The sequence below is a fragment of the Choloepus didactylus genome, chromosome 15 (assembly GCF_015220235.1).
Source record: "Choloepus didactylus isolate mChoDid1 chromosome 15, mChoDid1.pri, whole genome shotgun sequence".
In the NCBI taxonomy this organism is placed as follows: Eukaryota; Metazoa; Chordata; class Mammalia; order Pilosa; family Megalonychidae; genus Choloepus; species Choloepus didactylus.
This window is the reverse complement of record NC_051321.1, coordinates 43,682,147-43,699,074: the sequence shown is the minus strand read 5'-3', so window position 1 is coordinate 43,699,074 and position 16,928 is coordinate 43,682,147. Positions and strand designations below refer to the sequence as shown.

Sequence of the window (16,928 nt, the reverse complement as noted above, 5' to 3'; positions counted from 1 at the left end):
GCCTGATGCCTCGAGCCAGAGCTCACACCATCTTCTCCACTCTGGGAGCCAGGAAGAAGCAGCAACAGGCCTGGGAGGATGAGGCAGCTGCCCCCTGGAGCCTGGAGCTCGTCCCTAACAATCAGGCGCCTGCTTCCCCAGTGTCCTCCCATAAAGGAAAAAAGGAGGCAGCGCTGATTGCCCCCTTATCTTTCTTCCATTGATTTGAAATCTAAATATTTCCCTCATGTGCTCACCCAACTTCCTTTACCCCTACCTCCATACATTCCCACCCCACAGGAGAGAAAAAAACCCATTGGCCTTTAAAAAAATTATAAAATGATGATGCCCTTTTCTACTTGTACATTGTCACACTAAATGAGCCCAAGACAGTGCTAGTTAGTATTCTTTTTTTCCCTGAACTTTTGAGGACCTAACTGTTAAACAATAACAACATAGCAACAAATAACCCAGCATTCAATAAATGATCGCTTCCTGCTTTAGTGAGTACAGATAGGATGTGACGACGCAGGCGTTAATAGTAACTTCAGGTCATGATGATTTTGAAAGGCCTCACCTCTAAAGTTTCTTCTTGGGAATTGTACTGCGGACAAAGCTTCATGAGGCTAGAGGCGCCGTCAAGAACTTCACAGAGCTCCTTTAAGAACACCCCACAGAAGGGAACCACCTTGCAGCCGGGGATGTGCAGGGCCCGGGTCACCACCTTCCTGTACTCACAGGAAGACTCGTGCTGGGCCATATAATCCTTCAGGCTCCTCATGGTTTCGATGTCAGACTGGTCCATAAACTGCCACATTTTTAAAACCTTCCTTGACCTATTGCAAATAAATGACATCTTCTTTTAGACTGATGGAGAATTAATAAAGTTTATAGCTAACAGCCTAGATTCCCTACGTATTCATTTTTTTTCCATTCTACGTTTCTTTTATTTATTTATTTTTCCTTTATTTTCTGATATATATTTAGGATTCATATCTCCACCTACTTCCCAAAATGATACGAGCATGACTTTTTTAAACTGCAACCTAATATTAAATAGGGCAGATAAACACAAAAACAGGCATATGGGATGAGTTAATTATGGAAGCTGGGCACTGAATTTAGGTTTGAGTTTTTTTGGCAGCCACAGCCCAAAGGGTAACACAGTGGGAAATATGGTTTATACAAATGTTTATGGAAGATTGCCTGCAGAAAATGTGGCCCTTCCACTGCTCCTGATATTTTAAGTATTATCCTTAAATCAGGGCAATCCTTTAGGGATATATACACCTGTTATTTCAGCTTCTTTTAGAATTGCTTTACTGAACCAAGCTTTGACATTATGCCACCAGTCAGTTTGAGACACATTATCTTAAAGTATTATTTGAGTAACAGGGTGTTAAATGGGACTTTTCCTATTTGGAACTGCAGCTGTCCCTCACCTTCTAAAGAGAGGGGCCAGGCCATCAGAAGAAGGTACCCAAATGGCTTTGGCCTCGAGTCTATCCCCTCCCTCAGCTCACACAGAGGAAATGGATGTGAGTACAGAGGGGGTGAGTATTTCTTTGGAGAGAGTTGCCGGAGTGCTATTTGTGGGAAGGAGAAAAGTTATCCCCAGTGAGGCGGGGAGCTCCACAGAGAGCCTGACCTGTGTCCTGTAGAGTCTGGAGATCACAGAGAAGTGTGTGACTCTTGCCTGGGAAAGTCTAAAGATGAGAGGCTGTTGGAGCTGACTGATGGCAAAGTGAAGAGAGAAGGTTCCAGTGGGAGTGTTCTGCATTTGCAGAGTTTGGGGGTGGGGGGCAAAGTGCTGAGTGTGTCCTGTGAGACAGGGGTGGACACTATGGAAGGCAGTTGGACCTGATCCACCATGAAATGTCTGCCTGCCAAAACGAGGTGACCCTAGCAGAGAGTCCAGGAGAACACTACCTCCAGAACCAGATGCTACAGACTGAGGACTGAGGGGCCAACAAGAGTGGCACTGCATCTTCAGGTTGCAGTGGGGGGGGGGGGGGGGAGATCCCTCCAGGACAGGGGACTGGGGAGGAGTTAGGAAGAAACACCAAAAGCATGCCACATCAGATTACAACTGCCCCAGTCAAGTAAAACCTTCTGCTCCTTTTACTCCTCTTCCTCTTCTCTTCTCTCCTGTCCATTTTTTTTTTTTTTTGCAGGGACCCCTGAGTTGGAGGGAAGAGGGAGAGAAAAGAAAGACCATGTCTTTCCACTAGACAGCACGTTTTTGAGACTGGTTGGGCTGCAAAATGTGGGGAAGGGAAGAAGCTTTAAATTGAATAAGATATTGATGTTTTGATTTAGAACAGAATGGATTAAAAAATCAGTAAGTAATATATAAGACATTCAAAAGACATGGAGAAGTACAATGTGACAAACACCCATGCGTCAATCTCTCAGCTTTAAAAGATAAAACGTTAGTAATATGGTTGAGGACCTCATGGACTCCTCCATGAGCACACATGTGCTCTCCCTCACCAAGCAGATCACGGTTGTGACTTTGACATTGTCTTTCACTAACAACTCTATACTTTTCTAATGTGTATGTATCAGTAAGCAACTTACAGAATCATTGGTGTGTTTTTAAACATTATATAAATGGTAACACACTGAATGGACTCTTAGGTAACCTGCTTTTTTGCACAGCTCACTCATATTCATGAAAGTAAGAGAATGAGACTGCCTGCTAACAACAAAGATGACTGGAAAAGTGACAGGATTTCCCAAGGTAGAATCCAGGGTTGGGGGAGGGAGAGCCAGCAGGGCAGGTCTGACAGACAGTGAGGTCAGAAACATAAACTTGTTTTAGGATTTCACCCTACCAAGTTTGGCTCATTCTACAACAGGTTCCTTATGAAGCTGTGAGAATCTTTTTTGGTGGGAAAGAAGTGAAGGTTTAAATAAATGAAGAGAGTGAATGAATGAATGAGACATGGTTCTCATTATTTAATGATCCCTTTTTCTGTGAGTAATGGAGTACTAATGGTAATCTTGGGTGTAAAGAACAAACCTTAGCAAAGACAAATTATGTTCTGTTAGATTGAAAACTGAAACTATTTCAAAACTTTTATTCATTTCTATGATTATAAAGGTACTATATACTCATTGTAGAAAATCTGAAGAATACCAAAAATATAGAAAAATCATCCACAATTCTACCATCTATGAATAACATTTAGGTATATTTCCCTCTAGTATTTATTCTATTTCTGTCAGTCTTGGTGTAAACGTATTGCCGAGGTTATTCAGTATAGATAATTTTGTTGCCAGATAGCTCAACTCATTATACATTACTTGTTTTCAAATGATACTAAAATTTTTTCATAAATGCAATTTTTGATGGCTAATTAATATCTCATTATATGGATGCATCATATTCTCTTTAACAATTTTACTATTGTTGCTCATTTAGGTTATTTTAAATTGACACCATGACTGATGAATTTCTTTGTATGCAAATCTTTGTACTTCTAATTGTTTCCTCAAAACAGCTGAGAATTTAGTTTGAGTAAGCAAAATGTCTATAGAAAACAAAAGCAATTTAACAAAAAGATTGCTTCTACTTCCCATCCAACTACTTAGAAAAGAAACAAAATGAAAAACTCTACTTATCCTGAAATTTTTAAGATACTAGAAATCTAAATAAAGGTTTTTAAGCCTAAAAGGGTCCCAATCAAACTTTGCCTCCACAATCATTCTATCATAAGAATATCTGGCAATTTAATCTCCCATATATATATTGTTCCAACAAAAGAGCCATATACCTGGTACTTTTGCCCACCTACCTGTAAAGATCAGTTTAATTTTAAGACAAATATAGGAGCATGAAACAAGGGTGTAGCAGGCCTGGGGTGTAAGACAAAACACACAGTGAGGATCAGTGGTGAGGTCTAGCTGCTTTGAGGTCATCCCTTGTCTAAGAGAGAACCACCTGGCTCATGGCCTTCTCAGACTTTGCATTCAAACTAAGTTGGGTGTGAAAGTCAAATCCAATCTATGCCTCCCCAGGTCATCCTGAGGCCATTTTTGTAGTGACTGAAATCTCTAGCACTTGGTATATAGCAGTCAAACCTCCAGGATGGTCTCCAATGATGCACACCTCCTGGGAGTCATGTGTTTGTTTGGTCATCACCCAAAGGAATCAGTACTGGCCTCGTGTGACCAATACAATATGGTGGAAGGGTCAAAGTGTGAATTCTGAGGCTAGAACATAAAAGGCATTGCAGCTTCTGCCTGGCTTTCTTGGTTTATTCACTTTGGGGGAAGCCAGCCACCATGCTGTGAGGCCAGCGATGGTCATGTGGAGAGGGAGTGAGGTCCCCAGTCAACAGCTAGCACCAAAATGCCAAACACAGAAGAATAAGAATCATTAATGTAGAACTATTTTATCATATTTTGATTATATTTATCTTAAAAGAAAAGTAACAGATTCTTTGTACAAAATTTATCACCTAGGGAAAAACCACTTGAAAATAACCTCCTGTTCTCCCAGTATTTTTGGTACTTTTCCCTTCTTTTGAACCATGCCTGGTGCATTTTTATGACTACTCTGAATGCCACTGACATGACTGTTTGAGTTTAATATTAGTTAAGGATGTTAAAAAAAAATTTCCAACTCTTTGAATTTTACTCTCCTCTCCCAACCTCCACTCCATTTGCAGGGACCTGGAGAATCAAAGAACAACCTCGATAATGAAGCAAGATCCACTTATAGTGAGAACCCTATTGGGAAATGAATCTCAGGCACCAATAACAGCAACAACAGCTACTCTTTATGCGGCTTCACTATATGTCAAGCATATGTGCTAGACACTTTATATCATCTTACTGAGATCTTAGAGCAACTCTAGAGGAAGGCACTTTTTTATTATTGTCCCATTTTATAGTCAAAGAAACTGAGGTTCAACAAAGTCAAGTAACTTGCCCAGATCACACAACCAGGGGGAACTGTGGGGGAGCCAGGATTTGATTTCTGGTTATCCTGACTCTACCACTCTAGCTCTTCCCCCTACACCACACTGCCTCCCAGAGCTGTGAGAGAGGTCCCTGAGGCTGAATGGGGAAAAGGCAGGAGACTGAACTGATGGAAAGGCTATCTGTTATCAGATGTACAGAGAAGGTACAAGGGCAGTATATCACAGTGGTTAAGAACATGAGCTCTGAAATCAAGGCTGCCTGTGTTCATGTCCCAGCCATACCTGGTGACCCTGGGTGAATGACTTAACTTCTCTTATCTTTAGTTTCCTCTTTAATATAATGTAGGAATAACATTAGTTCCTTCCTCAAAAACTATTTATAGAATGAAAAGATATAACTCAAGCAAAGTACTTAGCCCAGTGCTTTCCATATAGTAAGTGTTCAATAATAATAAGAACTAACATTTTTGAGTTCTTATTACCTATGTTAGCCAACACTATTATTAAGGGCAGTTGGGGGAGGGGACTTATAGTGCTGAGGCAATTCATAAGGCAGAGCTGAAAAGAGATAGATAACAGTGGGGTTTATGGGGTATTAAGGGGGAAGAGAGAGGTTGGTAATAGGGCTCATGGGGTTATGCAACCAGGTAACTTCACTCAGCTTGGCCATGAGCATGGGATCAGAGTAGGCACAACCAATTAGGATCATGAATAGCCCACAGGAGCTGAACTCTGTAGCACCTCTGAGGGATAAGCCTTGTACGGCTAGCATAAGCCTTGTATGGCTAGCAGAGGATAAAACATTTCCCAATCATCTGGTTTGGGAAAATGTGTTACCCTGGCAATTAATTCAGTGCCATTCAGCTGGTAAGAGGAAACTGCCCCCAGATAACCATAATCCCCATTGACCATACCTGAGGCCTGCCAAGAACTCCATGACAGCGTTGTAATTGCCCATGTTCCAGCAGCATTTGGCCACATGCACCAAATATGAAAAGACTTCTCGCTTCTCCTCCATGGAGCCAGCCGTGAGGATCAACCATGTCACCCAGGAGCTCACCTGGAAAATGCAGAGAGGAGCATCCACTGAAACTATGTCCTGGAAGCTTCATAAATATTTTTTTCACAAGAAAGCTTTTTAAACAATCAATTTGGTATTAGGAAAGCAAAGGACCAAGCAAGAGACCTGAAATGAAGCCCTGGCTCCACGACTGCTTTGCTAGGGGATTCTGGAAAAGTCACTTCACCTCTCTGCCTCTCATCATCTTCACCTTTAAAATAAGGAGGCTGGAAAAGGTAATTCATAAAATCTATTTTGATCCACACAATTCTATGAGACTATGGGAAAATAAAGCCCAAGGATAACTTCGATTGAAGCATATTTGAACTATCTTTTATAAATGCGTTATCCCTTACATGGTCCTTAAATGAACAAATCAGAACAATAAATAGCTAGATAACACTTACTATGTACCTGCAGTGTTCTAAGCACTTTACATAGATCAACTCATCTACCTCTAACAATTCTAAGAGGTAGGGACTTTTTTTATCCTCTTTTTTTTTTAAATGAGGAAACAGGGAAAGAGGGCCTAAAGGACTTGCCTAAGGCCCCCAAGCAATAGGTGGTAAAGCCTGGATTTGAACTTGGGCATCTGCTCTAGAGTTTGCATTATTAACCATTCACTAAATGCCTTGTATATACATGAACTCTAATGTTCTCTCCAGCTCAGGGCTTAAATTTATTCTAATGTCAATTTATTTTTTTCCACTACACAGAGATTGGATTATAATATTCAATAATAATACACATCTACATGTATTCACAGACATTGGGGACTGGTGGTTTGATGGGCTGAGCCCTCAATCATGGGACTTGCCCTTGGGAAGACTGTTACCGCAAAGGAGAGGCTAGGCCTGCTTATAATTGCGCCTAAGAGCCTCCTCCCGAATGCCTCTTTGTTGCTCAGATGTGGCCCTTTCTCTCTAGCTAAGCCAACTTGGCAGGTGAAATCACTGCCCTCCCCGCTATGTGGGATCTGACACCCAGGGATGTAAATACCCCTGAGAACGTGGAATATGACTCCCGGGGAGGAATCTAGACCCGGCATTGTGGGATGAAGAACATCTTCTTGACCAAAAGGGGGATGTGAAAGGAAATGAAATAAGTTTCAGCGGCTTAAAGATTCCAAAAGGAGCCGAGAGGTTACTCTGGTGGGCACTCTCATGCACAATATAAATAACCCTTTTTAGGTTCTAATGAATTGGAATAGCTAGCAGTAAATACCTGAAACTGTCAAACTACAGCCCAGAACCCTTGAATCTGGAAGATGATTGTATAAACATGTAGCTTATGAGGGGTGACAGTGTGGTTGGGAAAGCTGTATGGACCACACTCCCCTTTGTCCAGTGTATGGATGGATGAGTAGAAAAACAGGGGCAAAAAAAACACAAAACAAAAAAACACACAAAAATACAAAAAAAAAACAAGCAGTGTTGTTTTTTTACTTTAATTGATCTTTTTCACTTTAATTTTTATTCTTATTACTTCTGTGTGTGTGGTAATGAAAATGTTCAAACATTAATTTTGGTGATGAACACAGAACTATATGGTGGTACTGTGAACAAGTGATTGTACGCTTTGTATGACTGCATGGTATCTGAATATATCTCAATAAAATTGAATTATTAAAAAATTAAAAAAAATTCACATCTACAGTCCCTTTTTATAATATGTAGCCTCTAAATCATCTGATAAGTCTCTAAGATTATTTACTGCTGCCTATACTTCGGTACTTGGACACCAGTGTTCATGGAAGTTACTCTCTCCATCCTGGCTGAGATCTCGGTTCAGTTGTTAACAGACAAAGCCTTGGTCTTGCCCCCGCATGGCCCCATTCACTGCACTTGGTTTGGCATCAGTGCTAAAATCTGGGGAGCGTTTGTGTCCCAGGCCTGAGTGAGAGTGAGGCCTAAACAGGTGACCCATGATAACTGCAAGAGAGAGTTCAAGGTTTAAGGCATATTGCCTGTGAGTGGATGAAATATTAAGAATTATCAGCATTGAGAGCTGGTAGCAACCACAGAGGGCAGTCCAACTCCATTTTTCCAGCTCACGGGAGAAGTGACTTTCCTAGGTAACAATTCTTGTTGATGTCAGAACTAGGAATCCCAGTCCAGTGTTCTTTCTGATGAACGGTGACAGCATCTTTAAACTTGACACTGGTTAAGTCTTTTTAAGCACTCGGTTGGGAGTTGTACATTTGAGGACAGAGGTGGAATAAGATAAACTCCAAGAAGAGTACCAAAAATGAGTAAAGAAATGGGAAGAAATTGCAAGAGATTGATGCTGAACATCTCTTTCCTTTTCCCACCTAGAAACAAATAGGCAAACAGCAGTAATAGGGAATTTTAGTGATAAAACAGGGCTATTATCGGGCACCAGCCAGGGGCAGTGGAGCAATAATCTGCCTCCTCCCTTCTGAAATGGGCTGAAGCAGAATGCAATGGACCACCTGCCTCCCCTGAGCCAGCCCCAAGCCCTGAGGGCTCCCAGAGTGCACCTCCTCTCTTCACACACACTGCCCTTCACTGGGCTCTTGGACAAAGTCAGGAGAACAGGTGGAGAATCAGGCCCTGGTCCAGAGCATCTAAAAGGGACTCATAGCCCCTCGGGAAAAAGATAACTCTTTGTTCTCAATCTCCGGGGACTGCCTGAGCACACAGGAACCCTCTGGGATTCCCAGAGCCGACCCCTCGCCAGGAGGTAATGGTGGCTATTCTCAGGAAACAAATCTATGAGCAACCCCTTGCTCACACTGTCTCCAAGCTGCATCCCATCACCCAGGTAAAAGTCACCTTCAGGAACTGCTAAAGCAAGAAATTATTAAGCCGACAAAGACCTAGTGTCCATGGTCTTTCTGTCCAATTCTTCATTTAGTATGATTTGCTTTTGATGAATCCCATCCTGTGGGAAATAATCAGCAAACACCTAGGATCATAAGATTGTCCACTTTTTGAGCTGGAAGTCTAACTCCCTCTCTTTATAGATGAAAATGAGAACCTGAAAAGTCAAAATGGTTCCTGAAAATTATCCAACTAGTTAGTTGCTGAGGGCTCAGCTCCTTTGAAACAGGTAGCTAATCAGGGTCTCTGGAAAGTCACTGTTCCCTCAAGCTAAAGTCAATGTTCCCTCAAGCTCTTCTAGTACCACGCAGTGACTTACCAGTCCAGTGGCTTGAAAGGGTTAACTCATCACACCCTGGAGGTGCCTGCTTCACAGAGCAGGCTGAAATCACCACTTGGTCCACGTCTCAATCCTGATCACACATCCAGATTTATTTCCTATCAGTCAAATCATTTTCCATATACTTTCCCACAACACAAGGGAAAAAATAGCGATACCATATTTCACATGGAAACCTAATTTAAACCAACTGTTCCATCTCCAAGTGTGAGTCCCCAGGGTCCGGTTGAGATTATGTAAGCGCTGTTATCATAAACACGCACACACACACACACACACACACACACCCTCTAACATCTGTTTACAGACTTCAGGGACAATTCTTATGACAGTCTAATGTATTCATAATTTTACAGGCATTAAATAATGAGAGTACCATCTCTAATTATGAAAAATAAATACATAAAAAGAAACTCAGGGACAAATGTCAAAATATTGCCCAAAGCATAAAGGGTGGTCATAGTTCCTAAATGGAAAACGGGATATGTTGCCAACCTAGAAGGAATTACAGGACACTGACATCACACAGAAAAAATGCAAAAATCACATAAAGAGTACTATGCCTCAAGTGTAGGGAGCACTCTTAGAGCAGAAAGGTGTTAAATGTGACAGATATTTTGCCTTATTTCAATGGCCAGGACAGAATGAAGAGAGAAACTGTCCCGGGACCGATTTTTTAAGAGCTTCTCCCTGAAGGCTCTGTCTCTCCCTATGATCCTAACACTGCCCCCACCTCCCCACCCCACCTCACACACATGCGTAACACTTCTCCACAACTCCTCTTCTCCAAATAATGTTTTCCCTTTTTTACCCCTTCTCAGTACTACATTTCACGCACCGAACAGCTTCTTGCTCTCTCTCCTCATATCAAATACTTTATTAACATCACAGTAGCTCTGTTTGGAAGGAATGTTCTTGCTCCATTCAAAATGGCCTTTCCCTGGTCTACAGTGTCCTACCTGGACTCTTTGTCAAGTTGAACCCCTACTTTGGCCCACCAGATCCCTGTCTACTCTCCAACCTCAGCTTACCTCTTCCCCCACTCCCTTGCTTTCAGGGAGGTGACCCAACCATTTTCCCACCTCAAGGATCTTGTACTAAGTGCTCCTTCTATGGGAAGGCTGCCTCCTCTCCTTACCTTTTTTATTTAGCTAACTCTTGATGATTCTTTAGGCAGAACTGCCCTTAAGCCCTGCAGTCAGGATCCCGGCCCTGGCCTCGTGCTTTAGAGGGCCCCACTCTGGTCCTCCTCCAGATGGGCCCCTCTTCATAGAGTGAGAAGTCAGTGGAGTGGAGGGGACATATCCATTCAGAGGCTGTGCACCCACTTATAGATCATTCACCCCTTCTAGACTCAGGTCTTGCAAATCCCCTGTCCAAACAGCCCCAAGCCCATTTCTAGGCTTGCAAGGGTATAAAGGCCCCTTACCTTGATCAGTTCTCCTGAGGGAGATCATAATCCCTAAGCCTGAAGGGAGGTCAAAGAGTGGGTGTGGGTGTGTGTGGAAAAAGCTGGAACTCGAAGCCTGAGGTGTCCACACACATGCACATGCACATGTGTCAGGCTAGGAAGAGACTGGGCAGGCCACAGGCTGAAGGCTTCCTATGTACTGTGCCCTGGCCCCACCAATATCAGGGGTGGGGGCTGCCTTCAGGAATCAGATGAAAACATCACTTTCTTCAGGAGGATTGGCCTGACCTCCCACATGGACTAGATGCACATGCTGTGCATTCTGTGATGCCCTCACGTCTCCTTGACCCGAGGCTCAATGCTTTGAATTCACCATGAAGGCAGACACGGGGTCTGTTGTGGTCATGGGCAGCAGTGTCAGCAACCAGCTGAGCATCTGTCTGCAGTGTGTGCTTAATGAGAGCCACTGGCTGAAAGGAATGAATGAATGATGTTTACCTCCTCTAGGAAGGCTTTTCTGTTGGCTCACCTAGCACCTTACATTCAGTATCTCCCTGTTTCTCTTTGACTTAATGTAGGGCCTTGAGTTCAAAATTACATCTGCACTTGGATTCTCACCACTCCAAAGGATCTACATCTGGTTTATTTTTTTTTAAATTTGTGTGCCTGCCTCTTTCAAATGGTCTGTTCTGTCTCCCTGGCCAGACTCTTAAGTCCTCAAGGACAGAGACCATCTTTCCCACATCTCCAGGATGGGGATGCTTGGTGCCTTCTGGCTGACAGGCAGGCCACCCAGGGTCCCAGGAGGCCGTGGGCAGGGAGGATTCTCAGCCTCCAACTCTCAGGGATTATATTTGGGAAAAGGCCTGAACTTCCTCCTGCTATTTCCAGGTCTAGTAAAAGGGGATAAATGACTTTCTGCCAGAAAGGATTTTTTGAATATGCTGAGACGTTTTCATAGAAAGACAATACTTTGTAATGGGTTTCTGGCACCCTAACTGCAAAGACTGGGCTCCAATGGTGAAATCTAAAGAAGACAATAAAAGTCGAGACAGAGCTACTATCAAGTAGTTTATACCCAGTGGCACATTTATACTTGCCTTTCATGGAGCTTTACTAACATAACCCTTGGACAAGTGTGTGTGGGCATGTATACCCCCCACACACACACACACCTACCCCCCCCACACACACACACACCTGTCAAGCAGCACTCCTTAAAATGTAGAGTACTTGCACAGAATCACCGGTGGTGGTACGGTGTTTGTTCAAATACAGATTTCAAGGTCTCACCCAGACCTAGAAATTAGACTCTCTCAGGGAAGGGCTTAGGGATCTGCATTTTAAGATAAATTCCCTAGAGATTCTTACACACAGTGAACTTTGAAAACCAGCCCAGGCGTTCAGTGTCCTTTTTCTGTACCCCCAGGTCGCGAGTCAGAGCTCAAGCACCATTTCTGAAATGCCAGTCCAATGTTGTAACTTACACTTTGTGGCCTCATTGAGCTAACAGTACCTGAGACTAGGCCTGTAACCCATTTGGAACCAGGAAGGAGAAGCCAGAGGATGGCATCATGACACAGGGGTGGAGAATGCAGGCATTGGAGTTTGGTAGGCCTGCGCTCAGCAACCAGTTCCACTGTTTTCTAGTGCATGTCCCCAAGGTAAGCCACCTAATCTCTCTGAGCCTCAATCTCCTTCTTAGTAAAATGGGAGTTATATTTACCTCATAAAATTATTGGAGGGTGGAGTCGGAGATTGTACATAAGGACCTCAGCACGAAGCTTAGGGTGCAGTTAAGGGCTCAACACATGTCTACAACTGAGGCTGTCACTACTGTGGCTGCTACTTTCACTGCTGCCACTACTATTAGTATTTTACCTGAGTTACAGAGAAGCTGAATTCAAGGGAACAGAATACAGAAATCCAGCAGAGAGGACTCTTTAGGGCCCACTTTTGTCTATAACATGGCTGGACCAGGAAGAATCCACACTGGCCCAAGACGGGTTTGAACCCTGAGCATCCTTTCCTAGCAGAAGGCCAACCAACACGCACTACTACGTCTCTGAAGGCTTCCCTCACTCCCCATTTGGAATAAAATACCCCTTCTGTTATTAAAATTCCCAATCCTTTAAATACACAATTTTATAGTACCTTGTTCTAGACCAATTTCCCCACCCAGCAGTAAGCTCCTTAAAGGCAGAGGCCATGACTCGTTCATGCCGGTGTCTCTGTGCACCAGATACAGGGGCCCACATGTTACATGTGCCCAGCAGCCCTCCTTGATGGGAAGTGGGTGGAGAAGAGTCTCCTGAACTCCCTGCCCTGCTTGGCATGGTTCCACTGACAACACTCTGCTTGGGAGGGGCACGGAGAGGAAAAGGGAAGCTCCCAAAGGTAGCTTCTGGAGAAGTCTCCCTACACACATCATGGATGATGCCCTTTCCCCCTTCCCCAATTGCATAATGGTTGTCTGCAGAACCAACTCTAAACCTCCTTTTTGGCCTTCAAGGCTGGCACAATTTCATCCAAATTTACATATCCAGCCTTACTTCTGACTGATGCCATCCATTTACCTGTCTGACATTTCAATCCTACTATATTCTGTACCATTTCCTTTTCTTCACCTATTCCTATCTCTACGACATTTTTCAAACTGGTTCCTTGTGTAGTGACTATAGAGGGGGTTTTTGCTTGTTTTGTTTTGGCTCTCCAACATGGCTTTGGTGAATTACCCTTTTCCCATTTTAATATCTACAGATGATGTGGCACTGCCTTCAGGCCTGGCCAAATGATTTGTTCAAAGATAGGTATATGACCTAAGTCAGGTCAATAGACCCCTCTTTGAGTCTTTTGCTGAAACTATCAGGAAAAAACACATTCCTTTTTGTTGGAATCATAAAGTGTAAAGATACAATCTCAGAGCTGTTGGCAGCTGTCTTTGCCATAATATCAGGAAATGAAGTGCACAAAAAGGAAAGAGGAAGATGGATTCCTGGGGACAATGGTCAAATTCCTAGATCTAGCCATAATTGAAGCCCACTGACATTTCCAAATACATAAACCAATAAATGTCCCCCCTCCTTTTTTTTTGTTGAGTTGAATTGCTGTAAACTTGAAACTGATAAAAAAAAATTTTTAAAAAGCCTTGAAAAATGTATCCTGGTTTGAGATGACCCTTCCTGCTCTCTTTTAACACTTAGTGAGTATTTACTATGTACCAGGAGGCGTGCTGGACACTGGTAAGCAAGACAGACATGTTACCTGCCCTCAGGTAGCTTGGAACCCAGTGGGAGAAAATGACATTAAGCAAGTACTTAAATTATGATATGGTTGGTTTTATGATTAAGCACAAGGCCCATTTTACCTATTTATGTTCTGCCCATCTTTGGAAGTCTTTTTACCACTCCCTGGTCCCAGCCAACCCTCTCAAAGCAACTTTATTTATATCTCTTCAATAGTGCTTATTTTTCCACAATTACTATGTGCCTGTGAATTTGTGGGGAATGATACTAGTCATGGGGAGGTGGTGGGTGGGAGTGGTTGGAGCAAGTATAAGAAAATTATATGGCATACTCTGGCTTGCAATAAAGTTAGTTGTGGATATGTCTACCTTCTCCTCTAAACTGTCAGCCTCTTGAGGGTAGAGAACATATTATCTGGCCACTTTTCTATTTTTTTGTGGAATGTGTCTTGCCCACAGTTTGTAATAGATCGTTGTTTATTCCCAAATTCTTCAACTATAAATTCCCTAAAAGCTTAGACAATAGTTCTAAATTCACTGGCATTATTTACTGTTTAAAATTCAGCTAGGGGAAATATTTTGACATAGACAGGCAAATGACATCTCTATATAACTGGATTACAGAGCTATGCCTGGGGAATTCTCTCTCTTACCATAATGCAATAGAAGGATCATTCATTCTGAAATCAATTATTAAGTGCTATCCAACGGTAAGCCTTGTCTCAGGTACATTCTCCCTTTCTGTAAAAGTGTTTATTAATAGCCCTCAAACAGGGCCTTGGTTATTTTATCCCATTGTAATATGCAATTGAAATCCCTTGCTTGCAGTTTACACAAAAAGTCTTTATATAAATCAGCTGTTAGCTCCCAACTATTCTGATCCTTTTGTAAGGCTATTTATGAATTCTTTTCCTCTTTGAATTATTTTAGTAATAACTACAATAACAACAGCTTCCATGTACCGGGCATGTGCTTGTGAGAGGGAAACTGCTTATCCTTTTGAATCCTCTCAGTCCTACATGGGTGGTACTAATACTGCTCCCATTTTACAGATGATGAAGTTGAGGCTCAGAATGGCTAAATAGCTTGCCCAAGGTTATACAACCTATAAACTGGGAATGAGCCCAATCCAAAGCCTGTGCTTTTAAACCACCATGTTCTACCATCCATATTCTCTCTTGAGGATTAGACCCAAAGGTGAATTAATTATACCTTTGAGCCTCCAACAGCTACCCCAGTCTACTGTACTAAGAAATAGCTAAGCAAAGACTGGAAAATAAAATGTTAGCATTCTGAGGCCAGAAGTCACTTAGAGAATGTGGGGTTGGCACTTATTGTTTGAATACCAACATTCCCATTCTGTTACCCTTCTAATATTCTAAATTTCCCATGGCACATTGAATGAGACAAAGGACTCCTGAATTAGAATCTGGAAGAGGAAGGATTGTGTGGTAGACGGTCCCTGAGAGATTCCACCTCTGCAGCTCACTTACAGAGACAAGCAGGTATCCTAGGAGAGAGGTCAGAGAGTCAGGAGTTGCTCCCCAAGAAATGTAGCACCTGTTGGAGGGTGTTGTTTCTCCCGCTGGAGGGTCCACCAACTTTCCCTGGTCCCTGCAGCCTCCTTCACACCAGCTGAACTGGAGCTGCCTTCATGCATTTGCTCATTCAGCAAATATCTACCGAGTGCCTGTCTTCAAGGAGCTCCTACTGTAACATGCACTGTTGTGGGAAGTGGTGCATACAGTGAGCAAGGCAGACACAGTCCTTGCTCTCTCAGGAGATGGTGGCAACTGTACAGCCCAACAGAATCTATCCTTTCTCCTCCCAAGCAGCTGTGGTCTGGATCCCATGGGGGCCCCTGCTCCATCTCTTCTCACTGCAGGGGATCTCAACTGGGCAATGCTAGTGGGAGCTCAGGGGCTGACTGTCAGGCTGTGTTTGACCTTCTGTGATATCAGTGAAATAATAATGACTTCAAACACGCCTGTAGCATCTACTTAGACCCTGTTTTAAGTGCTTAACATGTATTAATTCATTTAATCCTACAACAATCCAAGGAGATACGTATTATTACCACCTCATTTTATAGATGGAGGAATTGAAACATAGAGAGGTTTAGTAACTTATTCAAGATCACAAAGCTATGAGGCGCAACCTAAGCCAGGCAGCCCAGCTTTAGAGCCCACGCTTTCAACACTGTTCTCTCCTCCAATTGTGGGGTGAGCCAGTTCTTGACTGCTGGCGTTTCTCTGGGCTCTGTCCTGGACCTTCATGGGTCTCTTCTCATGCTACATTCTCTCCCTAGATGATTTCCAACACTTCCCTGGTTTTATCTACCCCATCTCTGCTGCTGGCTCTAAATGTCCATCTCTTGTTCTGTATATCTAAGGATTAATGGAACATCTCCACCTGGGGGGCCCAAAGGTTCCTCAAACCCACCATATCCCCAATCCTTCACTCCTCCTTTATATCCATTCCCCACATCCAATTGATTGCCTAATAAGCTTTGATATTACCTCCTCCAGGAAGCCTTCCTTGAACCCTCAGCTAGTTATTCAGTTCTCTGTGCTAACATAATTTTGTTACACTTATTACACTGTACTGCGACCACTTTCCCCTCATTCCCCTGCCACTGGAATTTGAGCCCCTTGAAGGCAGGTGTTGGCTGACTCATCTGTTTCCCAGCATGGGTTATGGCTCGAGCAGTAGGTACTCAGTAACTTCTTGCTGCATGACCGAGTGATGCCCAAAACACAGCAGCCATAATAACCACATCCCTGTCAGTGCTACCCTTCTCAGAAGACAGGCTTAGTGCTTGAGTTGCCCAGAGCATCGAGGGGCTGCAGAGGGAGGAATATAGCAAGATCTCTTGCCTTGGAGCTGACAGCTATACTACAGCTCATCCTATAATCACCTGCCAGCTTGCTCTTCACCCAAGAGGTTTAAAGGCTAGTGCTGGGGAAGTAGACCCAGCAGCCACAACATAGAAGTCTTATGGGTAAGGTTTGGGTTTTGACTGGAGGATTCCATTTTCCCTAAGATAAAAGAGTTGGGCATCAAAGAGTGAAGGTAGTGGTGACCATCTCATCTGTTCTGGAATGAGCTGTCTAAGGTGCT

The 16,928-nt window shown here is 43.2% G+C and overlaps 1 protein-coding gene across 7 annotated transcripts in view; it reads right to left on the bottom strand.

The window, feature by feature from the left end:
• The window catches only part of PLCE1 (phospholipase C epsilon 1), a 331,768-nt gene that overhangs the window by 92,207 nt on the left and 222,633 nt on the right, over nucleotides 1-16,928 (bottom strand). For 6 of the 7 annotated variants that reach the window (XM_037803858.1, XM_037803856.1, XM_037803855.1 and 3 more), the window contains exons 5-6: nucleotides 5,825-5,970; nucleotides 557-815 (exon numbers count right to left, since the gene is read on the bottom strand). In XM_037803858.1, coding sequence (XP_037659786.1) covers nucleotides 557-815; nucleotides 5,825-5,970 — 405 coding nt within the window. The remainder of the gene's footprint in view (nucleotides 1-556; nucleotides 816-5,824; nucleotides 5,971-16,928) is intronic. The other variant, XM_037803861.1, reaches the window with a different exon arrangement.